General features: G+C 63.3%; 2 protein-coding genes across 4 annotated transcripts in view; one reads left to right on the top strand and one right to left on the bottom strand.

Moving 5' to 3' along the window:
• Positions 1–638: 638 nt before the first annotated feature.
• SPHK1 (sphingosine kinase 1) lies at positions 639–4,974 on the top strand. Of its 2 annotated transcripts, XM_047756569.1 has the most exons (6): positions 639–891; positions 2,509–2,712; positions 3,059–3,211; positions 3,299–3,393; positions 3,481–3,596; positions 3,888–4,974. In XM_047756569.1, exons 1-6 carry the CDS (start codon positions 657–659, stop codon positions 4,699–4,701), a joined length of 1,617 nt encoding a protein of 538 aa, XP_047612525.1. In that variant the 5' UTR covers positions 639–656; the 3' UTR covers positions 4,702–4,974. The 2 variants fall into 2 exon arrangements, with proteins under 2 accessions (XP_047612525.1, XP_047612526.1); XM_047756570.1 differs by lacking the exon at positions 639–891 and having other exon boundaries at positions 1,974–2,712.
• An 814-nt stretch (positions 4,975–5,788) lies between these two features.
• The window catches only part of UBE2O (ubiquitin conjugating enzyme E2 O), a 58,974-nt gene continuing 40,627 nt past the window's right edge, over positions 5,789–24,135 (bottom strand). The window contains exons 2-18 of one of the 2 annotated variants that reach the window (XM_047756568.1): positions 20,797–20,856; positions 20,574–20,684; positions 17,812–17,909; positions 17,328–17,391; positions 16,038–16,181; positions 15,639–15,748; positions 15,438–15,513; positions 14,669–15,144; positions 14,138–14,292; positions 13,798–13,910; positions 13,578–13,706; positions 12,842–12,931; positions 10,942–11,638; positions 10,557–10,693; positions 8,369–8,572; positions 8,225–8,282; positions 5,789–8,068 (exon numbers count right to left, since the gene is read on the bottom strand). In XM_047756568.1, the coding sequence (XP_047612524.1) occupies positions 7,398–8,068; positions 8,225–8,282; positions 8,369–8,572; positions 10,557–10,693; positions 10,942–11,638; positions 12,842–12,931; positions 13,578–13,706; positions 13,798–13,910; positions 14,138–14,292; positions 14,669–15,144; positions 15,438–15,513; positions 15,639–15,748; positions 16,038–16,181; positions 17,328–17,391; positions 17,812–17,909; positions 20,574–20,684; positions 20,797–20,856 (3,393 nt within the window). In that variant the 3' untranslated portion in view covers positions 5,789–7,397. Of the gene's footprint in view, positions 8,069–8,224; positions 8,283–8,368; positions 8,573–10,556; positions 10,694–10,941; positions 11,639–12,841; positions 12,932–13,577; positions 13,707–13,797; positions 13,911–14,137; positions 14,293–14,668; positions 15,145–15,362; positions 15,514–15,638; positions 15,749–16,037; positions 16,182–17,327; positions 17,392–17,811; positions 17,910–20,573; positions 20,685–20,796; positions 20,857–24,135 lie in introns of both variants that reach the window. The other variant, XM_047756567.1, reaches the window with a different exon arrangement.

The following is a 24,135-nucleotide window of genomic DNA, read 5'->3' as shown; positions in this document are numbered from 1 at the left end:
CTGCGAGAGGGGTGATGACGCCCTGCCCTCGCTCCCTGCCGCGGTTCCTAGTTTCGCGGTTTCTCGACCCGTGAAAGCGTCGCTGAGTCACCTTCCCGGAACGCGCTCGAGACGCTCAGGACCCAGCCAGGGCTGACCCCGGGCCGCGCAGGGCGAAGGTGGCCACGACCCGGACGAGCGCCAGGGGACCGGCCCGGGGACCTGCGCGTCTCAGCCTGCGCTTCCCTCCTACCTGGGGAGACCTGGGCTCCGCCTCCCCCCACTCCATCGCCCCGCCACCCCGAGGTGTTGGGAAACGGGGCCGGGCCGCCTGGGTCCTCCGGAAGAGAAGATGCCGCGGAGGCGTGTCCGAGTTACTCGCGCCGCCGGCATCCGCCTCTTCTCGACCTCAAGGGGCCACGGGAAGAGAGAGGTGTGAGCGAGCGGTGGTCGGGTGAGAGCAGGTGTGGGCGCGTGAGCCCTCTGCAGTCCGGGCCTGCACGGTCTCAGCCTCCACCGGTGGCTTGGTTTTTTCTAACTTTGGCCCCACCTGCTCAGGTCATCCAGTCGGCCTCAGCAACTTCCTCCTCTGGGTCGCCGCAAACCACCTACCTCCCAGGGACTTTACTCGTGTTGGTCGCGGACACGTTCAGGTCAGACACTTACTTGCCGGTGATATGTTTATCACACACTCACTGACACACGCGTCCCCCGTTGCCTCCGTTAAAGTGAAAACTCCCGGGCCCGTTGGCATCTTCTCGCTGAGCCAGTGGGGGCGACGGGGACACCCCCCCCCCCCCGCCCATGCATGGCTCTCCAGTCCGGATGCGGAACCCTGGGTCTGCTTACACCACCAAGCTCCTCTCGGGTGGGTGAGGGGCGCCCCACTGCGGGGCAGATTCTCAGGCCCAGGTGAGCTTCGATGTTGCCCTCTGGGAAAAGGATCCAGCTTTTGAGCTTCTTGACAAGGCCCCCTCCTCCAACCGCAGCCCCCAGCGCCGGTCGCCCGCCCACCCCGGGACGGCGCGCCGGCTGCCTCCGGCAGGGTGGCTGCGTGGCCCGGGTGCCGGTCGGGAGGCTAAAAATAACTCCCTGGGGCGGGGGGGAACTGGAGCCGCTGGAGAGACGCCCCGGCACGGAGCTGGGGGCACTCGGCCGGGTCTGGGACTCGAATTCTAGGTGGGATGGGGCGGAGCGCGCGAAGGGGGCGCTGCTTGCCCGGCGCGGGCTGCGGGGCCAGTTCTGCCAGGAGACTCCGGGACGAAAGGTCGCAGCGTCCAGAGGCAGCCGAGGGTCTGCCGGGAGCCCTGAGCCACAAGCGCCGGAAGCCCCCACCCGGGAGCCGCTCGGACTTTGGGAGCCGCGTTGAGTTTGTGCCTCGGCCCGCGCTGCGCGTTCACACCCGCGCGCTCCAGACGCTGCGCCCGCGGTGCGCCTCTCGTGGCCGGGCCTGGGGCTCGGCGCCTTGTCAACGGCCTCCGCTCCTCCGGTGCCGCGTTCTCACGGGTCGCCTGCTCCCAGCGTCCCGGGACTCAGCCAAAGGGCTGCACTTGGCCGGGCCGGGGCCGCGGACAGTGCGGGAGGCGGCGCGGCGAGGCCGGGGTCAGGCTGGCCCGGGCCGAGCTTGGCGCGGGTTCCACCCCCGCGACCGCGGGGCGTGGCCAGGGCGGGCGTCGGGGCACAGCGCCCTCCCCCGAAGTTGAGGGAAAACTTTGAGGCCCGAGACAGCGAGGCCGGGCGGTCAGCGTTTGCCCGGCGCTCCAGTTGTCCCTCTGTCGCGAGGCTGAGCCCAGGGAGAACTGCGTTCCGCCCTAGGCCACGTGGGGAACGGAGGTGGCGCTTCCCCGGCAAACCGGACCGACTGGGTAGGGCTGGCCTTCCGCCCTGCCCTCTCGCGGTTCGTGGCTCCTGGGCGGCCGGGGAAACTGGCCGTGCACTGCAGGGCCTCCGCGCTCACTCGGCTCCAGCTGAGGCAGGCGGCGGCTCGCGGCCGGGCTCCGGCTCAGCCCTTGCGCGACTCCGGCGCTACTTGCACGAGCGCTGCGCGCGGCGCTGCACAGCCGGGCTCTTGGAGGCGCTCAGCGGCCCGGACCGCTCCGGAGCTCGGGGTAGAGGACCCGGTGACCCGGCTGTTTCGGGGAGGGGATCGCTCGTCCCGAACTTCGTGCCCTGCGCTGTCCACTCAAGTTCTGGAATTTTTACGCATCTGGACTCCCCTCCTCCTGGCAGCCCGCAGGGAGTGAGGAGCTGCTCCCTCGGCGGGAGCCACAGGGCTCTGACTCATCGTCGGGCCGGAACCCGAGGCCCCAGAAAAGAAAGCCCCACAGGACCCTTCGTTCTGGGGGTGGGGGCTCAGTTCTAGGACAGGAGAGCCCTTGGTGGCACTGGATCTCGGCTCTTTGGATCTCTCGGAAAACTAGGCGATGCCGGAGCGCGCGGCTCCCCGCGCGCGGTCCGAGGATCTAGCGGGGCGCCCCCTACCTCAGGGGGCCGCTCCGGACTCCACCAAGGCTGTCTCCTCTCCCTCAGATCCAGCAACCGCAGGGAATGACGCGGGTGCCTCCACAGCCCCGGCTCCGGGCGGGGAGGGCGAGCCCCACAGTCGGCACCGCGACGCCCGCCTGGGCAGCACCGATAAGGAGCTGAAGGCAGGAACCGAGGCCGCGGACAGCGCCCGGACAGCGCCGGGGACCCCCTGGCAGCGGGGGCCACGGGTCAAGGTTATGGATGCAGGTTTGTGGGGGCCTGGCTGGGCCCTTTAGGAGGATCCTTCTCCCCACCGCGCGAGGAAGGTTGGCCAGAGTCACCTGGGCAAGAGAGAGGGGCTGGGACCGCTCGAGAGAAGCGCTTTTCCCAACGAGACCAGAAGGGGGCCGGGCCTGAGCCAAGCCAAGCTGGCCGGGTATCCTGCGCGGTGCCCCCGCGGCAGCTCCCCGCCCGAGTCTGCTGCGGGCCAGACTCTATTGGATCAGTTACCCGGGGGTTTCAGGCCCCAAGTTTCGGTCCCGTGCCCCTGTTGTGGGCATCAGCCCCCTAGCGGCCGTTTGGGGACACGGCCTTTTGGGGTTTGTTTTCACAGCGGGCGGCCCCCGGATCCTGCTCCCACGGCCCTGCCGCGTGCTGGTGCTGTTAAATCCGCGCGGGGGCAAAGGCAAGGGCCTGCAGCTCTTCCGGAGCCACGTGCAGCCCCTGCTGGTCCAGGCCGACATTTCCTTCACGCTGATGCTCACCGGTGAGTGCCTCCCCGAGGGGGTGCAGGGCGCATCCCCTGCCAGGGACCTCCCCACCCCCACCTTGATGGCCACCCTGTCTCTCCCAGACCGGCGGAACCACGCCCGGGAGCTGGTGAGGGCGGAGGACCTGAGACTCTGGGACGCGCTGGTGATTATGTCTGGAGACGGGCTGATGCACGAGGTGAGACCTGCACCAGGAGGCCGGGCGGGGCCGAGGGGGCGGGGCCGGGGCCGAGGGGCGGGGCTGAGGCCACCTGTGCTCCAACAGGTGGTGAACGGGCTCATGGAGCGGCCGGACTGGGAGACCGCCATGCAGAAGCCCCTGTGTAGCCTCCCAGCCGGCTCTGGCAATGCACTGGCAGCTTCTTTGAACCACTATGCCGGGTGAGAGCCCAGGGCCAGAGTGGGCCTCCGTTTCCCCTCAGTGCCACCCTACGGCCAGGCTTTCTGTTATAAGTTCCCATGTGTCCATTCCCTCTTCTCTGGAGCCTGGCCCTCCGTTCTGGGGCCCTCTCTTGGTGACTCCAGCTGGCTGCCTCCACCTGCTCCATCTGTCGCTCCTGCTAACTCCCTAGGGACTCAGCATCACTCTGCCTACCCCGACTCCCCAGGAGGAGGAAGGGGAGGATGTGTGAGGGCTCCTGCCCGCCCCCATCTGACTTTTTTCCCCTGCAGCTACGAGCAGGTGACAAATGAAGACCTCCTGACCAACTGCACACGGCTGCTGTGTCGCCGGGTGCTGTCGCCCATGGATCTGCTGTCCCTGCAGACAGCCTCAGGGCTGCGTGTCTTCTCCGTGCTCAGCCTGACATGGGGTTTCATCGCGGACGTGGATCTGGAGAGTGAGAAGTTTCGGGGCCTGGGCGAGATGCGGTTCACTCTGGGAACCTTCCTGCGCCTGGTGACCCTGCGCACCTACCGGGGTCGCCTGGCCTACCTCCCTGTAGAAACGGTGGTCTCCAAGATGCCCCCCGCCTCCGCTCCGGCCCAGTGGGCCCAGCAGGGCCCTGTGGACACCCACCTGGTGCCCCTGGAGGAGCCGGTGCCCTCCCACTGGACCGTGGTGCCGGAGCAGGACTTTGTGCTGGTGCTGGCGCTGCTGCATTCACACCTGGGCAGCGAGATGTTCGCTGCACCCATGGGCCGCTGCACGGCCGGCGCCATGCACCTGTTCTACGTGCGGGCTGGCGTGTCTCGGGCCATGCTGCTGCGCCTCTTCCTGGCCATGGAGAAAGGCAGGCACATGGAGTGTGAGTGTCCCCACTTGGTGTACGTACCGGTGGTTGCCTTCCGCCTGGAGCCCAAGGACGGGAAGGGTGTGTTTGCTGTGGACGGAGAAATGTTGGTCAGCGAGGCTGTGCAGGGCCAGGTGCACCCGAACTACTTCTGGATGGTCAGTGGCTGCTCAGAGTCCCTCCCCTCCCGGGAGCCGCAGCCCTCACTCAGCCAGAAGCCTCAGCAGAGGCCACCCCGGGAAGAGCGCTCATGACTCTGTGGGCCTTGCCGTGCCTTAGTCTACTCGGTTCATTCTGAGCTTGGGCCTGCCCTCCCGCCTCCCCCACCTCCCCCAGGACTGGAGGGCGGGTGAACAGCTCGCATGGGGCGGGGGGTGTGTGTGTGTGGGGGGGGGAAGGACGACGCCTGGGCTCCTGGAGGTGCGGGGAAGGACGGGCCAGGAGCGTGGAAGCCACTCTGCTTTGTCCCAGGAGCACCCCCCCCCCCCCCCGCCGAGTCAAGTCCAAATAAAGTGACATTTCCAGCCTGCCAGTCTCACCCCAGGGGTGGGGAGGGAGTGGGGTCTTGCTTCTGCCAGGGATCTGCATTTCACACGAAGCCCAATGGTGCCTCCTAGGTTGAGCCCCGCCTGGTACTGGCCTGAAAACAGTCATTTTGGTGGTGGGCACAGGACCAGGGCTGGTCCAGGACGCTTTGGCAGGGGGTGGGGTGATGATTATACATTTGGCCTGGAGCCAACGGAAGACTGAGGCTCATTGCGAGGCATGCCACCTAGGGCCGCACAGCCAGCGGCTCTCAGCAAAAAAGGGGACCGTGTCTGAGTTGGGGGCTTGGGGAAAACTGGCGCAGAGCGGAGGTCAGGACGGCAGGCAGCTGTTCCCTTCCACCAGGTGTCTGTCACCCCTCCAGGCAGGGTGCTCCCCCTCCTCCTTGCGGGGGCAGGGGTTAAAGGGAAGAAGCAGAGAGGGCAGATGCCAATCTCCCCAAGGAGGACGCTTTTGGCTTAAAGCCCAGACCGGGTGCTGTCAGGTCAGCTTCCCCGGCACCTGGAAGGAGCTGAACTGGTGAAACGGGTCAGTCACAGCCCTTGGGGCCCCCAGCTGCTGCTGGCACAGTGCTACAAGGTGGCTCTTGAACAGAACGCAGGCTCTGCTCGGAGACCAGAGCACTGACCCTCTCAACTCCTAGACCCTCACCTCGGGCCCTGCGCCCGCGAGGCCTCTGACCACGGGAAATGCAGAGGCTCCGGGCCGGCCCCGTGAGGGAAGGCGCATCTTCCCTTCCCCTGGGGAGGGTGTGTGAGGTGCCCCCGAGGGGAAGAAAGGCAACACAGCCCAGAGGAATGGCAGAGGCAGGTTTAATGGTGCCACCTTGTCTTTTTTGTACATTGTAATGAGCCAAACGAAAAAAATGCAAGTAAAAAAAAAGTTTAATCACACAGCACTTTATACAGATATCTTAAGCAGTAGGCATTCACATCTCCACGTCAACAGCGCACCGGGAAGCGCAGTCCCACCAGCCACTCGGGACGTCCCGTCCCTCGCACAGGACACCGACTCTGGGCTCCCAAGGCTGCAGCCCGAGGTCCGGCCCCATCCTTCCCTCGCTGCTGCCAGCTGCGGGGTCGTGGCAGCTCAGGCGTGGAGCCAGCGTAAGGCGGACAAGACGCATCATGCTTTGGCTTCTTATTTTGTCTTTTTTTCTAATAAGAGTTAATATCTTTGCTTTTGAGATTTATTTTCTTTCAACCTTAAATATTACATACATACACCCCAAGTTACACAGCTGCAGTGTGCTCAAAGCATCCTCTCAGCCTGGAGCTTCACATTATCAAACGCTTAGAAAACGTGTAAACCTCTGGGCCTGTCTCTGCGAGGGAGGAGGACCCTGCTGGCCGCCTCCCTCCTGCATGGAGCCTGCCAGCCCAGGGCTGGCAGGAGGCCTCGCTCTCCTTTGAGAGGGGCTGGCTGGCTCTGTGTTCAGTGAGCTACATGCCGCCTCCCAGCCTGAGCATCCGATGGAGGGAGGGGCAGAGTCCATGGGAGAGGCCCCAGCGCTTGCCCTGGCCTGTGTGTGCTGCTGCTGCTCCGGCCTCCTGGGGCCCTGGGGTGGGGCTGAGCGGGGACAGACGTCGGCTTCCGTCTGCACGGCCAAGGCCCAAAAGCCCGAGCTGCTGTCCCCCAGCCCCGTGGGACAGAAGAGCAAGGCACCTACAGCTGTTTCTTTCCCAGCAGCTCCCTGGTCCTCATCCCGAGTCAGCGTGTGAGGGCCACCACCTCTCCTGGGTGTCACCCTGACCCCAGCCTGGTTCCAACCTCTCTTAGAGAGCAAGTTCAACAGGCCTGAGGGCTCTCCTGCGCAGACGGGCCGGAGCGGAGCCAGGCGTGGGTGACAGCAGCTCCAGCTCCCGAGGGGGAGTGCTGATGTTGGGGGGCGAGGGAGGACGTGGTTGGTGGTGGCGGCGGGAGGGCCTGGGACACTAGGAAGCTGTGGTGGAGCTGAAGAGGAAGAAGGGGACCAGGCGAGCCCGGGAGCAACCCACACTTCATGCAAGGCACATCCACTCGTCCCGCCGCTCTGCACGCGCTCGGGCCCAGAGCTCTCCGTGCCAGGCCCAGGAAAAGCCCACCTCCGACCCGAGGTGGAGGCGGCAGGGGAGGAACTGCTGGGACCGTCCGCCTGGGGCGACAGGTGGAAAGCCAGCGACGAGCTTCAGGTTTCCTTCGTCACAGGGACCGACCTGTTGGAGGATTGCTTCGGGACAGAAACGGCAGCGTCGCGAGAACTTCCTGCACTTCAGCATCAAGCTCACCTTGGGAAGGAGAGGGCAGGGGCGGGGCTCGCGTGGGGGACGCAGGAGGAAGGGGCAGAGGGGAGCTTCCAGGGGAGGGAGTGAGCAGGCAGCAGCTGGCCTCTCCCCGCGTGACGCGCTGTCCCCCGGGCTGGCAGCTACTTGTCCTCGGCGCCCTGGGGCATGCCCGCCTCTATCAGGGCGGCCCGGAACTGCGTCAGGACCCCCCGGATGCTCTTGATGAAACCCTTGGAAAGCGGGAAGAGGGGGAAGCCGATGTCAGGGTAGCCACTCTTCTCAGGCAAGAAGCTCCGGTAGCTCTTTCTCCGCTTCTTTGGTTTGACGCTGGGTGGCACCGCGGTGTCAGGCGCTGCCTCCGAAGTCTGGTCTGTGCGGTCCCTGCCAGCTGAGGCCAGGCCTTGGGCGCCGCCCTCCGAGTCTGAGCCCTGGGAGGCCTCTCCAGGGAACAGCCCTCCGTCCTCAGGTTCTTCTCGGCCGAAGTCTGAGAGCTCGGCCGCAGCAGGCGGCTCGGGCGAGCTGCTGTCCTTGGGGAGCCCGTTGGGCAGCGCCTGGGCCCTCTCCAGCAGGGCGTGGGTCTCCAGCCAGGACTCGATGCGGTTCACCAGCCGCCAGCCGCCCGTGCTGAAGTGCTGCCGGATCTCCTGCTCGAAGACCTCGGGCGGCCGCCGCACCAGCTGGGTCATGGACTGCACGACTCGGATGAGCGCCATCTCGTTGTAGCAGCGACTGTTTTCGTAGCCCTCCTGCAGGCCGCGGTCGCTGTCAAAGCCAGCTTCGTTGTAATAGGGTTCATTCACCAGGATGAGACCTTTAGGAGGAGCAAGGAGCAGCCCGTCAGGGCTGGCCTGACCTCAACCCCTGCGGGGGGGGCCAGAGCTCAGACAGGAGGCGGAGGAGGCAAGAGCCCGCGCCGCTGTGCCCCCGGCGGCTGTCACCCCCCCCCCCCCCCGCCCCGCCTGCCTACCTTGGATGGAGATGAGCACCTGGAGAAGGCTGGATTTGCTCGTCCACCTCTCTGTCCCCTGAAACACAGGCACGCACAGCGCGCTCCGGCCACTCTGCCCAGACGGGCCCTCCCCGCCCCGACCGGGAGCGGCACCGTACCCACCTTTCCAATCCAGGTGCCCAGGAGGCTGACGCACACCTTCCCGTTGTCATACAGGTTGGGGTTCAGGCGGCCGCTGCACTGGGAGAGGTAGCAGAAGTGGGGGGGCACGGCCGGGTAGATGTTGGGGAGCTGGATGTCAAACAGGTAGAGGCCGTCCTCATACGGGGTGCGAGTGGGGCCTTTGATCAGGGCCGAGAAGAGGTCCTGGAGGAGGCAGGGAGGGAAGGCGAGGCTGGCGGCGGCCTTCCGCACGCAGCGCCCGGATCCGACCTTCCCCAGGGGCAGGAACCGCCCCGGGGACTCAGACACTGCGGCAACGGGAAGCTCAGTGCAAACACCTCTGTGCAGACCTTCTTGGCACCTCTTAACGCTGGGCACACGAGGAGTTTTCCAAACTGGTTTTTATCCCACTAGCTTTTTCCTTTACCAATCACTTCCTTGTAAGCCACATTCCTCAAAACACCTGCTGTGACCCCGCCCCACCTCCATCAAATTACAATGACAACCAATCAGAAGATGGAAGAGCCTTCCAGGATGGGAAGGCTGCAGTTGCTTTTAGGGAACAAGAGGGAAGGGAGAGAAGAGAGGTCGTGAACTCGGGAAATGCTGGCAGACCACCCGAGACCCTCCAGGCATCAGAGATCGACGCTGTGGTGGGGTACAGCGGGCCATCGCCAGGGCAACATGCTCGGGTGGGTGACCAGCTGGACGCCTGCGAGGGCCAAGGAGCAGCTGGAGCATCAGAATCCTCTCGTGTACTCGTGAATGGAGCCACGCCGCGGCCTCAAGATAACACCACCTCCCTCTCCTTCTGAGTGAGATTTGGAAAAACTGAATGGAACAGTTCTTCATTCAGCAGAGCTGAAGGAGGCTGGAACTTTCAAAAAGAATTTCACTAGTTGCCGTGCGCTGTGGTGTGGGTCGCAGTCGAGGCTCGGATCTGGCGTCGCTGTGGCTGTGGTGTAGGCCGGCAGCAACAGCTCCGATTAGACCCCTAGCCTGGGAACCTCCACATGCCGCGGGTGTGGCCCTAGAAAAGGCAGAAAAACCAAAAAAAAAAAAAAAAAGACTTTTACTAAAACCAAGGAGCTCGAGCGAGTGCTCCGGGCCCTGCCCATGGCTTCTGGCCGCCCAGGGGCCCTCTCAACAGCATCCCCCTCTGTGGTCCCTTTCCCCTCTGGCCCCTCGCTCTAGGGCTGGGCCAGAGCCGGGGCTCCCTCAGACCCAAATTCAGCCTCTCGAGGGGTGGCTGGCACACAGCCAGGCCCAGTGAACGCCCGCTGAACAAAGAAGGTGGCAGGTGGACTGGGCCATTCCTGGCACAAACAAGGAAGCACGGACACGCCTCCAGCAGCGTGACTCGAACTCAGGGCCCACGCCACAGACAGAGGAGCGGGAAACGGTGCGACACGGCCACGGGAGGCTGCGCTACTCTGCAGCTGAAAGGCAATGAGTGACATCGACGTGAAGCCACCCCAACGGGTCTCAGAATTACCCTGCTGGTGAAAAGAAGCTACGGACGATGCAAACGACGACACTGCGCTGTGTGTGTAAAATGAATCCTACGAAGCAGAACGTGTTCGCAGCGGCGCGTGACCAGGCGAACACGCCAACGGATCACCAGGAAGGGGACGCACGGGCCCAGGCAGCAGGGCGAGGACCAGTCAAAGGCAACTTTAACTTTTTCTATAATGATCTAATTTTTCAAAAAAAAAGGGGGGGGGGAGAAGATTCAGGTAATAATTATATCATTTAAACTAACTTTTAAGAGAATGACAGGAAGTTCCCATCGTGGCGCAGTGGTTGACAAATCTGACTAAGAACCACGAGGTTGTGGGTTCGGTCCCTGCCCTTGCTCAGTGGGTTAACCATCCGGCGTTGCCATGAACTGTGGTGTAGGTCGCAGATGTGGCTCGGATCCTGCGTTGCTGTGGCTCTGTCGTAGGCTGGCAGCTACAGCTCCGATTAGGCCCCTAGCCTGGGAACCTCCATATGCCGCGGGAGCGGCCCAAGAAATGGCAAAAAGACAAAAAAAAAAAAAAAAGAATGACAGGGTAAGACTCTTGAAAGCTCCACGGCTCTCCCGACAGCCTCCTTCCTGCCCTGTTAAGGGGCTGGGGGCCGCCCCTCGGGTGCCAGGAGCCCAGCCCGCACACCTGCCAGGCCCAGCCCAGCCTGGACTACTTGCCATCCTGTCCTCAAAGGTCTTGACCATGATGCCATCGGGCAGCGAGGTGGCCAGCAGCGCCATCTCCTTCCGCACTGTGCTGAAGAACTTCTTGGCTTCTGGAGGCTGGAACTCAATCTTCTTAAAAGAGTGATTTGCTGGAGGGGAAGACAGAGGGGTCAGTCCCTGGCGGCGAGGCCTGGGACTCTGTCTCAAGCGCAGCTGCCGCCCTACCCAGGGAAACGTGGCCCCAAGGGAGCACCTGCCGGGAGCACGTCCCAGATGGGGGGGGGCCCACACACCCACAGGCTCGCCGCGCAGCCCTCCTGGTGCCCTCACCCGGGACGTGGTGCCCCGCCCCGGCCACCCAGCCTCTGGATCTGTAACACGAACGGGGTGAACTCACAGGGCGCGAACTCCAGCACCGAGAAGACCTCGCCCTTGGCGCTGGTGAAGGTGACCCCGGGCTTGCCGCCGCACTGCTGGCAGAGCACGGGCGTCTCGCTGGGCCACTCGGCCTTCACGGGCGACTGCCCCTCGGGCTTCTCCTCCTTGCGCTCCGCGTCCGGCGCCGCCTCCATCTTCTCCTCCTCCGCGATGGCCACGTTGTCCAGGGTCTTCTTGAGGTTCTCCTGCAGCTTCTTGATGTCATCCAGAAACTTCTTCTCCCGCGTGGGCTTCTCGGGCTCCACTGTGGGGGAGGTGGGCGAGCCCGTCAGGAGCTGCTCCACGGTCATGTTCTTGAGGCTCTCCAGGATCTTGATGGCCTCCTTCAGCTCGCGGAAGCTCTTCGGGGGCCCGTCCTTGCCAGCCTTCTCCATCAGCCCGGCCACAGGGGCGGCCATGGCCACGGCCCCCTGGATGGCGGCCGTGGCGGCCTCCTCGCTGATCACCACCCCCTTGTCCTCCTCAGGGGCTGCCGGCTGCTCGGTGGCTGGGATGGGGGGCTCCTCTATCTTGGGGTGCTCGTCCTCCACCAGCCCATTGTCCGTCTCCCAGCTGTCACTGTCATCCTCCCACTCATCCGAGGACGCCCCGCTGGTGCTGCCTTCGACCGAGTCATAGTCTGACTCCTCGATCTCGGACTCGATGTTGTACAGGTGCTGGGGGAAGAGGGGGCGCTCTGCTGGGGACCCCGACCCTCGGCGGCCCCTCGGCCCTTCCTCCCTTTCCTGCCCTGGCTCTGTAGTTGGGCCTCTGTGCCAGGTGGTCTCTAGGCCCCGGGAGGCACCTCCGCTGCCCGGCCCCGCCCAGGACCTGAGGCCCAGCCGACAGTCCAGTCCGGCCTCCTGGCCACCAAGTGCACTCACTCTGCTGGGCCGTGTCGCATCCTGTCCCCATCCCCGGAATAGCCTCCTGGATGAGGGGTGCGCCATTCCCCCTGCCCCCCCATATCAGCACCGGGAGGGGTGAGCCGGGGTGTGAGGATCAGCTCCGACGAGGGGCAAAGAAACGGTGCCGAACAGCCCCGCTGCGCAGAACCCATCTGTGCCCTTTCCTGATCTGCGAACGCCCTCCTAGAAGTGCTGGTGGGAAGGCTCTACTCCCTATAGGAAGCAACCTGTTTCCTTTCTTTCTTTTTAGGGCCACGCCTGCAGCACACGGGGGTTCCCAGGCTAGGGGTCGAATCCTACACCACAGCCATGGCCACGTGGGATCCGAGCCGTGTCTGTGATCTACACCACAGCTCACGGCAACGCCGGATCCGTAAGCCACTGAGCAAGGCCAGGGATGGAACCCGCAACCTCATGGTTCCTAGTCGGATTCGCTTCTGCTGTGCCATGATGGGAACTCCTCCAAGCACCCTGTGTTTTTGTTTTGTTTTGTTTTTAAATGGCTGCACCTGCGGCATATAGCTGTTCCCGGGTCAGGGACAGAATCTGTGCCGCAGCTGCCGACTATGCCGCAGCTGCAGCAACGCCAGATCCTTTAAACTCACTGCACCGGGCTGGGGATTGTTACTACACCTCCGCAGTGACCTGCACCACTGCAGTCAGATTCTTAACCCGCTGTGCCACAGGGGGAACTCTGCAACCTGCGTTTTCTTAGCACAGTGAGATGGGGATCAAGGCAGGGCCGAGAGCTCTGTGAAAATCTACACACACCTGGCAACCCAGGGAGCCCGCCAGGTGGGCTGAGACTGACGGGCTGAGGGCTGCCCTCCGTTCTCCTCCCTCACCCTGCACTCTTCCCTTCAAGCTTCCCCGAGACCCCCTACCCAAAAGAAGGCAGCCCCACCGGGCAGGCCCGCGATTCTCCCCACCCCCGCCCAGCGGCTCAGCTGCCAGTTTCGAGCAGGGCCTTACCTGCGGCAGGATGATGGTCTTGGAGTTGTCAGCCCACACCACCTCCACCTTGCTGCTGACGTCCACGCGGGCCACCTGGCCGACTGACGGCTGCAGGGCAAATGGGACCGGGTCAAAGGTGCAGCTCTCCCAGGGTGGGGGCAGGGGCCAGGCCAAGAGAACAGAGAGATGTGGGTGGTCGCCAGAGGCCCCGTGAGGAAGTGGGGCATGGGACCCTCTGGCTGAAACAGCCCCACTGCCGGCTGTCCTGAGCCCCCACTCACTCCCTTCCTGTTCTCAGCATCCTGGTCTCTCTGGGTTTCCAGACATCCCCAAGATGGGGTTCCAGGGGTTCGGACTTTGGTTCCCGTGCTTCTGCCTGACCCCACCTAGTGTCCCACTTGTTCTCCAGGGCCCAGCTCAGAGGCCACCTCTGCAGGCCTCTCCTGTGCTCACTCACTTCGGACAGGAGCGGGGCTTCCCTAATAGCTAACTTCTGGAGCTCAGGGAGCAGCTGCGTGAACGAGGTCTGATCCTGGCAGGCTGGGGAGTCCTCGTGCAGGTGGTCAGGCCGAGGGGCAGCCCCACCTGGGATGGCCGCTCTCCTGGGGAAGGTGCTAGGGACAGGCCGCCCAGAGGACTCACAGGCCCGGGCTCCTGACGCCCCCTGGTGGCACCATCAGGTAGTGCAGCCGCCGCCCGGGCCAGTGAGGAGGAGGAGTCCCGGCTGGAACCCGCGGGCGAGCGGCCAGCGTACCTCATCCTCCTTGTGAGGTGCTCCATCCTCCGTGTTGCCAATTCGGATGACGATGTCGGTTGTGCGGAACCGAAAGTCAGGGTGGTCAGCGATGTCGTAGACGCTCACGTCTTCCTCTTCCCCGATCAGCTGGGTCGGGACGGACGGCGGTGAGCCCGGGGCCCCACCCCCGGCCCACCAGAGCCCACCCTGACGGAGCGCAGGGGCGGCACACACGCACCTCCACGTCGTCTCCGCTCGGCCGCAGCTTGAACCACTTGACCATGCAGGTGCGGCCCATGTGGTCCCCAGACTGCACCACGCCATAGACAGCGGGATCCGGGCAGCTCTGGACTGGGGACCCAGAGGAGGGGACACGCCTCGTTCAGGTGCCCTGGTGGCGCCGTGGGCACCCCCCCAACTCCAGTCGACCACGGCAGGGCACGCAACCCACTGGTTCCCTGGCTGGGCCGCTGGAGGCCAGGGAGGCTCTCCCGTCTTCACGAGAACGAGCCTTCTGCGGGGCAGCCTCCCTGACCCCAGACTTCTGGCCCTTCCTCCCGGGCTCTGCCCGGCCCTACCTCGCTTGTCCACCACGAAGTCCCCGGGGCAGAACTCGTTGTTGTCCAGGTGGTGCACGGGGAAGAGGTCGTTGGAGCGGATGCTGCGCCCCACAGAGCCGTCCTGCCACACCACGTCCGCCGAGGTCATTGTGGCCACCACCTCCACTGCCACCCTGCAGCGCGGGCCCAGTGAGCCGGGCCACCAGGGCGCCTCCCAGAGGAAAGGGCAGGGGCCCTCTCTCCCCACCGTCCCGCCCTGTGGCCTTGGTGAGGCTCCTGACATCAGGCAGGGGGGAAGAAAGCCAGCCAGCGGAGGCTCACCTGCTGTGCCTCCGCCCTGCGTCTCCTCCAGGACCGGCCCCCCAGCCCGTCTGCCCCACTGCCAGGTCTCGCCTTTCCACCCCGCCAGCCCCAGGCACCTAAGCCGCCTTGCCTGGGCACCCCGAGCCCTTACAGAGCTTGCAGACCACGTGCGCACCCACGGGTATGGGCGCCGGGGCCAGTCTCCAGCTGGACGCTCTGCAGGGACGGAGGGACCCCTGAGCTTACCTGTCCCCTGGCTTGAAGTCGCGAGTGATTTTATTCTTCTTCCGCTTGTGCTTCCGCTTTAGGTTCTTGATAGACAAGGGTATGCTCTTTTTGCGACTTGCGCCACTGCCACTCTGGGAGGAGGTGGTGGAGCTGGCGGAGGAGGTCACGGAGCTGGTGTCATCCGTGTCGTCGGCGGCCTCATCATCCGCGTCCTGCTCGGCTGAGTGCAGCCTGTCGTCCCCCGCTTCCTTCAGCAGGAAGGGGGGCAGCTGCTCGCCGGCCTCCTGCGCCTCCTCCGGGCCCTCGTCCTGCATCTCCTCGGGGCTGGCGGACCCACCGGGCGTGCCCTCGGGGCTGGTGGACCCCGTCTCGCTCTTGGCTTTGGCGGCCCCCTTCTTGCCCGCCGCGTCCTCCATGGAGTGGTCCCGGGGGCACAGGGCGTCCGGGGAGCACGACATGATCCTCACGACCTGCTTCTTCAAGAGGCGCTTCACCTGCAGGGCAGAGCGGGAGGCGGCGCTGCGGAGGGCAGGGCGGCGCGGCCAGACCCCAGGCAGCGGGGGCCGGGGGACGACAGCTCTCCATACCTAACTGGCCTGCAAGGGTGGTCGGCACTGCCCCCCAAGGCCCAGAGCACAGACCTTCCCGGCCGTGGGAATGGCTCAGGGCCAGCTCCTCACACGCCCGCCACGCCCCAGCCCCGAGGACATACCTTCTTGGCCATAGAGCCCTCCCCCTGGGCGCAGTGTTTTTCTGGACATTCACAGGCAATCCTGGCCGGCTCTACCTTGGCTGGGAAGACATAAAGACAGCGCTCCCCCAGCTGCCGCTGAGCATGGTCAAAGCATCCGAGACGCTTCACCCTGCAAGCGGGAAGACGTGGGGGCTGGGTCATGGCGCTCTCGGCCCCCCACACTGGGGCCTGCAGCCCGCAGCCTTGCTCAGGGGACGCCGCGGGGGGCTGCGGGGCGGGTGGCCTGCTGCTCACCTGCCTAGGTTTTCCTGGGTGATGACGGAGGGCGGGGGGCTGACGCTGTCTGTGCCCCCTGGGCAGAAGCTCTTGGTAATCCACGTCACCTTCAGCTCCACCACCTGCACCTGGGACGGCGGGCGGGAGGGGCCCAGGTCCAACCCTCTCTCTCCAAGCACTGTCCAGGGCCCACCGGACCCCCCAGCAGGCTCCGCCTGTACCCGCAGCCCCATCCCAGGGGGTCGCCGCGGCCTCCTCGCCACCAGTTGGGCCCAGCAGACCCTCCCACCTTGCTCGGCCCAGGTGGGTCAGGCTGGGGGGGGTCACTGGCCTGCTGGTCACCCCCTGACCACAGCCCGGGTCCCTCCATCCTCAGAGCAGGCCACTTCCGGGCCGGGAGGCGCTCCAGGCCCCTACCTCTTCTACCACCACGCGGAACTTGCTCTTGGTGCTGAGCACCGGCTTGACCCCCGAGAGCCACTGGACGCTGGAGAAGATCTTGGCAGGGCCGATGAGCACCTGGCCTGGGTAGAAGCCGTAGGAGTCATCGAAGAAGAGGCCCTGCAGGATTGGGGGCCGGAGGAAAGTCCCTGTGAGCGGTCCTCCTGGGGGACGGTGCTCCCCCCACCTGCACCCCCATGCTGTCCACACGCCACCTCCCTAAGGCTCCAGGGCAGCACCTCCCGGGCCTCAGATGCATACAAATAATGCCCGCGGAGCCTATAAAACGCACGTTTGAACCATCCTGCTGCGAACGAGCTCTCAGGCCACAACAACGGCACTGTCCCAGGGGCGACACTTTCAGGACCAAAGCTCTAGACGGCAGGGGTCCTCGAAGCTGTCTGAGCCCCTGTATTTTCTTTCCTTTTTATTTATTTATTTTTGTCTTTTTGCCTTTTCTAGGGCCACTCCTGTGGCATATGGAGGTTCCCAGGCTAGGGGTCTAATTGGAGCTGTAGTCTCCGGCCCACACCATAGCTCACGGCAATGAGGGATCTGAGCCAGGAACTCCCCTTTTTATTTTTTAGTTAAAAAAATCCTTTTTTCTTTTTAGGGCCACACATGGAAGTTCCTAGGCCAGGGGTCAAACTGGAGCTATAGGAGTTCCCGTCGTGGCGCAGTGGTTAACGAATCCGACTAGGAACCATGAGGTTGCAGGTTCGATCCGTGGCCTCGCTCAGTGGGTTAAGGAGCTGTGGTGTAGGTCGCAGACGGGGCTCGGATCCCACATTGCTGTGGCTGTGGCATAGGCCAGTGGCTACAGCTCCGATCAGACCCCTGGCCTGGGAACCTCCATATGCCGCAGGAGCGGCCCTAGAAATGGCAAAAAGACCAAAAAAAAACAAAAAAAAAAGTCATGCTGTAGTAAAACACTGCATACACACTAAGAGAAAGGGAGATCTTGAAAGGATGAGATGAAAGTTAACGAGCTGCAAAGTTCTACTTTCTACACCTAAACTTTTATACCTTTTATTTTGCACCCTTGGTGTGTGGAAGCTCCCGGGCCAGGGCTTGAACCTGTGCCACCAGGCAGTTGCTTTTACACGTTCGGATACACAGCCGCCCTTTCCTAGGAAATCACTGGCCTACTGGCCTAGAAGCCCCGGCCAGCCTGGGCCTGCCCCAGCGCTCTGCGGGTGCCCCTCTGCCCCCCACCCCAGCGCTCTGCGGGTGCCCCCCCGCCCCCCTTTGGATGAGCAGACGTACAGAGTCGCTGACATGCGGGCAGACGTCGTAGAGCTTGGCGCCGTCTTCTGTGTTCATGGAGCACCTGCAACAGGGAACAGGGCTTGGTCTGCACGGGGACACGATGCACGGGGACACCTCACAGGAGGTGAGGCCAGGGCCCCACGCGGTGCCGGTCGGTATCCACGGGGTGGCCCAGGGCCGGCAATATGTCAGCTGCCCCAAAGTGGCACGATTCATCCTCTGGTACAAGCAACTCTCCTAAAACAAAGAGCCGCTAACCCAGCGCCGCGTCTTCACGAGCATGAAGTGCCCACGGCAGCCCCTGCCAGGCATCCTGGGTGACAGGGTGCAGCGAAGCCCAAAACCCGAGTCAGAGTCAGGCCCGGGAGGCAGCCCGGCTCGGCCCTGGAGGAAACCCGTCACCGCACGCCCCGAGAAGACACCCGCGCCCCCTGCCCAGGCTGCCCCGCCGAACCAGGGCGCGTGGCGACGCGAGCCGTACCTGGCGCCGTTGGACAGCTTGAGGATGATCTGGTTCTTCAGGTCGTAGACCTTCCCCAGCCAGCAGTCGTAGGCGATGTAGTCCCCATACATGAAGGGCTGCAGACCAAGGGGACGGGGGCTGAGCGGCGGCCGATGGCGCCGGCGTCCAGGGCACCCACGCCTCCTGGCAGAGCAAGGCTCTAGATGGGCTGGACCCGACAGCCACCGCAGCAGGCCTTCCCCACAAAGGTCAGCCGCACCCCAGCTCCCGTCCCACTCAGAGGCAGAAGCCTGACGGTGTCCAAGGACAGAGGCCGCATGAGTGGGAGCGGCTTACACCGACCAACAAGACGAGGGGTGTAAGTACACAGCCAGCCACACGGAGATGTCCAGTGGCGAGCCCCCCACCACCGGGAAAGGCAGGGGCGGAGCCTGAGGTGCTGGACTGGAGTTGGAGGGACTGAGACGAACTCACACATCTCAACGCACACACAGAGCAGGCAGGGACATACTTAGACACGCGTGTGCCCACGTGTACACACAGACGTGTGTCCTCAGTGCTGCCCTGAAGGGGTCGGGTGGCAATCAGCACGCCCAGCCTGCAGCCAGAGCTTGGCCTTTGCAAGGCCCTTCTCTGAAAGGAACCGGGGCTCCTTGGAGAAACAGCTGATGCCAGGCTGGATCAGAAAACAAGACAAGACGGGAAGAAGGTGCCGAAGAAAAAAATGGTGAGGACATTGTCAAAAGGGCACAGGTGCCAGCTTGGAGGGGGTCCTACTGGCCAACTCTGAGATCATTTATGCAACAAAACAAACAGTGGTAGTAACTTCACAACCAACTGAGTAAGGCAGGTGTCTCTGCACCCTACTGATGTAAAAAAACACAAGAGTTAAGGGGCAGGAGGTCCCGCTGTGGTGCAACAGGATAGGCGGCGTCTCCGCAGCGCCAGGACGCGAATTCAATCCCGGTCCAGTGCAGCGCGTGAGAGGATCGGGAGCCGCCGCAGCTGCGGCGCAGGTGGTAACTACGGCTGGGATCTGACCCCGGGCCGGAGCTCCGCGTGCCGTGGGACGGCCAAAACAGCAGCAAGGAAAAAAGCACTAAGTGGGACAGAGGATACAGCTCTTCCACACAGCAGACCGAATTATCAGCGCCAGACTAACAAAGGCAGGCAGGCGACGACGGGAGCAGGACGCCACCCCTCAGCGGCCATCTGAGTGCGGGCTGGTGCGGGGGGGACTGTAGGTGGAAGCGAGGCGGGGGGGGGGGGGGGGGGGGGGGCTTGGAGAAGGGCCAGGTTTTGAGCATCTCCCCTCAGAACTGATACTACCACTTGCAAAGGGGCGAATGCTGACCTTCTGAAGAGGCTTGGCAGAGCCCAACATGACCCAGGAGCAAAGCATGTCCCTACAGTGTGGCTGTGGGATGTTCTGAGCCCGGGAAAAGCCCAGTTCTGCTGAGAACGTAGGGCCCGAGGCTGGACACGAGGCCCCAGCAGGCAGCTCCCCACACAGGGTCACCCAGGATAAGGAAGACAAACAGGACTGGGGGACTGGTCCAGACTGGAGGAGATCAAGGAGCAGACAGTTAAAGGCAAGAAGGGTTCCTGATGGAATCCTTGGCTCGGAGGGGCAAAAGGATGTCTGTCACCAGGACAGCTGGAAAGGAAGGGTTAGGGTTAGGGTTAGGGTCCTGGTCTGCGCGCTGAAGGGTGGTTAGAGAGGAGACTGTTCCTGGCGTTCCCGTCGTGGCGCAGTGGTTAACGAATCCAACTAGGAACCATGAGGTTACGGGTTCGGTCCCTGGCCTCGCTCAGTGGGTTAAGGATCCGGTGTTGCCGTGAGCTGTGGTGTAGGTTGCAGACGCGGCTCGGATCCTGGGTTGCTGTGGCTCTGGCATAGGCCAGTCGCCAAAGCTCCGATTCGACCCCTAGCCTGGGAACCTCCATATGCCGCAGGAGTGGCCCAAAGAAATAGCAAAAAAAAAAAAAAAAAAAGAGGAGACTGTTCCTGTTTGGGGGAAATATACACACGGTAGTATTTAGGGGTCACAGGGCATCCTACCTGCAGCTTGCTTTCAAATATTTCAGCAAAGTGGGAAAGAGAGAGCACAAGCGAGGGAGGGAGAGATGGCGGGGGAACAGGTGCCAGAGCAAACGGAGTGAAATGTGTGCGCTGAGGAAGCTGGACCTGTAATTTCTCAGTTAAGTTTGAAATCATTTAACAAATAAACTACTAGAAAGATACTTATTCTTTAAAAACAAAACACAGGCATTCCCGTCGTGGCGCAGTGGTTAACGAATCCAACCAGGAACCATGAGGTTGCGGGTTCGATCCCTGTCCTTGCTCAGTGGGTTAAGGATCTGGCATAGCTGTGAGCTGTGATACAAGTCACAGCCGAAGCTCAGACCCTGCATTGCTGTGGCTGTGGCTGTAGCTGTGGCTGGCAGCTACAGCTCCGATTCGTCCCCTAGCCTGGGAACCTCCATATGCGGCAGGAGCGGCCCAAGAAACGGCAAAAAAAAAAAAGACCAAAAAAAAAAAGTATGTGAAAAAACAAAATACAGCAAAACAAGGCACTTGAGGAGAGAGGAAAGCAGCAATCTCTGCTGGAGACCGAAATACGTGTCCTGACCTCGGGTCTGAACGGCCGACGCACGAGAGGCGCCAACCAGGCTACAGGGAGCGAGCTGGCCGCCGGGCTCTGCCGTCTGACCTGGAAGGAGCAGGACCTCTGCGGCCCGAGAGGACCGGAGGCCCGAGGGGCGGGCGGGCGGCTCACCCAGATGTGCTGGAGGTCCCGGCTGTTGACGGGGTAGATGATGCAGTTGGTGCCGATGAGCTTGACGGCGCAGTCGATGCTGACGTCCATCACGGTGCCGCACTGGCTGTCCTGGGGAGGAGACGGCATCCAGGCCCTGCCCGCGCCGGCCGGCCGGCCTCCCCCCCCCCCCCCCGGCCACCCGGAGGCCCGCCCAGACCAGCCCCAGGCCCCCGGGACTCACAGTGGATCTCATGTGCCGGACCACGTCGCGGGGCACCACGGAGCGGTCCTCCAGCTTCAGCTGTGGGAGAGAGCCCAGGGGTGAGAGCGCGGCCTCCGAAGTCACGAGGGCACAGCTCCCCTGACGTAGAGGAGCGTGGCGCTTACACAGCTAAGTGCACAAATGCCGAGGCCCGAGCTTGGCTCCCAGTCGGCACAGCCCCTCTAACCGCACCAGCGCAGAAGGCGGCACCAGCGTGCTCGCCAGGCAAACAGCACGCTCACCGGAGGCGATCCTGACCACTCCGCCAAGTGTGGCTCAAACCAGACCACGTACGGCCTCGTCTAGACTCACAACAGAACGGCCGTCCTCCAGCGGGCGGAGTGGAACCCCTGCTCCAGCTTCCGCCAGCGCCTGGCCCTCGCCCCTGCTGGTGGGCACCAAGGGGGGGGCGGTGGAAGGAGCCGCAGGATGCTGGGCACCGTGAGGCTGCTATCGCCCGCACCACCTTCTAATCTGGGCTCTCTCTCCGACCGGCCGCAGGCTGCTCCTTATCGGCGGGGCCTGCAGGCTGCCGAGTGACTCTTGGGACCGTGGTTTCCGGAGTCCGGCTCGGCGCGCAGCAAGCACTGACCAGCCCTCCACCAACAGCCCGGGTGGGAGACGCTTCTCCACGGGGCCAGCGCGTCTTCCTTGCTGGGGCCGCTCCTCTGGGACGCCTCACCGAGTCCTGGTGACAGGTGGGGCTGTGCGACAGCCCACCTCCTTTGCACAGGCACCTCCAAGACCTCAAACTACGGGGATGGAAGAGCTGTTCTTGCAAACACCCAACCGAAGACCACAGATCACTGTCTCCACCGCAGGCCCCAGGGCCTGGAAGGGGCCCTCCACGAGAGGAGAGCTGGTGCTGAAAAGGGGACGTGGGCTCCAGGTCACTGAAATCCTGGCAATGGTGCTAACCAAGCCTGCTCTCAGTGGGACGTGACTTACAGAGAAGTCGTGGGGAAGCAGCAGGCTGGCTGGCCATCAGCAGGCGGCAGATTTTCCTACAGGGACACAAGCCCCTGTTTCCAAGGACAGCCAGCCGCGGTGTAGAACGTGCCGGACACTTACCCAGGCCGGCACCGGAGCCTCAGCGAAGCGCCCGTGTATACGCTGGGGTGAGAGCAGCCATCTCCGAGCGGCTCAGAGGATTAACAGGCGCCTGGCACACCGCTAGCACTCCGCCAGCAAGGGCCGCGATGGCTCCACCGGCCCCCACCGGCCCCCAGGCGTGGGCAGAAGACCCCCAACCCCTACACACACAAGTGCAGCCTCTTCCTCTGCTCCAAGATCCCAGGAGGCTGCGAGGGGCCAGGGGAGCTCTGCTAAGGGTGTGCTGGGCTGATGGTGCCATTTCTCTAATGCAGAGACCTTCCTACCCTGAAACCCTCGGGGCCCCACATCGCTGGCCCGGGACATGGTATTTTCGGTGCTGCCCCACCCTGTCTCAAACCTCTGCTCCCATTTTGGACCTCCAAACACAATTGCAGGTCTTTCCAAGTTGCCATAGAAACCAGAAGTTGCAGTGAGGGGAAAGTCCACCAGGAGAGGCACTGAGCTGTGTGGGGCGGGAGGGGACGCCAGGCCTGGTGGAGCTGTGGCTGCCTCGCCGGCCCAGGGACCCTGAGAGGAGACCGAGTTGAGTCTGGGTCGGTCCCCGAGAGCTGCCAGGAGAGAAAGGGAGGAGCCCAGGCACAAGCCCCAAATCAGTGCCGGCTTTGACACGACACTGGAGGCGGAGCGGCAACCGAGACTCCACTCTGAGGCCGAAGCGGAGACAGCACAGCGAGAGAAAGCTGGCACTGCAGCCAGGCCAGAGCCGGCTTTCCTCCTCCCTTCCTTCGCAGAGCCTCTGGGAGGCTGGCAGGCAGGCAGTCCCTGGGTTCCCGAGGACGTGTCCCTGGGTGTGGCTCTCCTGACCTGGGCTCGGCCTTGGCCAGAGTCTGACTCCTCTCCACCGTGAAGCGGGGCCTCCAGTGTGGGGCAGGGCGGAGAACGGTTGCCTGGGAAGCTCAGAAGACCTGCAAGGCCCGGCCTTCTCGCCCACAGCTGCCCTCCCACCGCAGTGGGCAGGGCCCTCTCCAATCAGCCAGCGCCGCCCCACGAATGGTGCCTCCTCACCGTGGCTCCCTGCTCTGGGCATGCACTCCCTGCACCACGCAGGCTTTCAGAACCCCGGCCCCTGAAGGCACCTCTGCTCTGGAGTCTCCTCTTCTCAGAGACAGCGTGGCTGCTGTGTATTATGCACCGGGCAGTTTTCCAGCACTTGGGGTGTTTTAACCCAAGACCCCCCGACAACTCCACGAAGCCAGCATGCTGTCACTGTCTTTACAGGCAGGTAAACTGAGACAGAGAGGAAATAAGTCACTTGTTCAGGGTCACAGGGCTCCTGAGTGGTGCAGCTGGGACTTGAACTCAGGGAGTTGAGCTCCAGAGTCCATTCTGACCCAGCCCCTCCCTCCCCAGAGCTGGAGCAGAAGACCAGAGTAAAACACAGTCCTGGCGGGACCACACACTCTGAAAGACAGCAATTCTCCTGGTTACAAACGCAGTAAAGGCTCTATTCATTTCTGGGGCTCCTGGCAGGCAGCTGTGGTGGCCTGTGACTGCGGGTGTCATCAGGGCCCTGAGCACCTGCCGAGCCCACCAGGTGGGAGAAGCCACCAGGTCTCAGCAGCCCGCCTCCTCCGCTCCTCCCATCCCATCGTGGAGAGACCACGTACCCAGACCACAGGCACCACCACCCGGAGGCTGACACCAGAAGGCCCTGCACCCCCTCTAGGAAAATGCCAGATTCTAGAGTCAGACGAAGTCATGAAACAACCATGTTATTTTGTTAGGTGCACCCTGGATGCAGTTTTAAAAACCTGTTACGAGGGTGGGACCTGAGCTGAAAGAGGAACAGATTTTAAGAGTCAATAAAGGCTCCAGGATGTGGTCAAGCTCGGAGGTGGCGGGCGACCGCTGAACATTTCTGAGGGAGAGCTGCAGCTAGGAGAGGGTTCCCAACAGAGAAAGGACAAGAAAGACACCGTGACGAAACATTAAAATGTTGAGTGAAGAGGGCTGCAGCTGCTTTTTAGAAATGAGTTTAAATTGAAGTCGAGCCGATCTACAATGTTGTGTTAGTTTCGGGCACACAGCACAGCGGTTCCTGTGGGGTTTGCAGATCACAGCCCATTACAGGTTTCACAAGATCCTGAGTACAGGAGCGCCCGCGGTGGTACAGCGGGATCAATCTGACTGGTATCCGTGAGGGCGCGGGTTCGATCCCTGGCCTCGCTCAGTGGGTTGGCCATCTGGCGTTGCTGTGAGCTG

Source organism: Phacochoerus africanus, chromosome 14 (assembly GCF_016906955.1).
Source record: "Phacochoerus africanus isolate WHEZ1 chromosome 14, ROS_Pafr_v1, whole genome shotgun sequence".
Classification (NCBI taxonomy): domain Eukaryota; kingdom Metazoa; phylum Chordata; class Mammalia; order Artiodactyla; family Suidae; genus Phacochoerus; species Phacochoerus africanus.
Note: the sequence above shows the minus strand (reverse complement) of the source record. Positions and strands in the feature narration are given on the sequence as shown.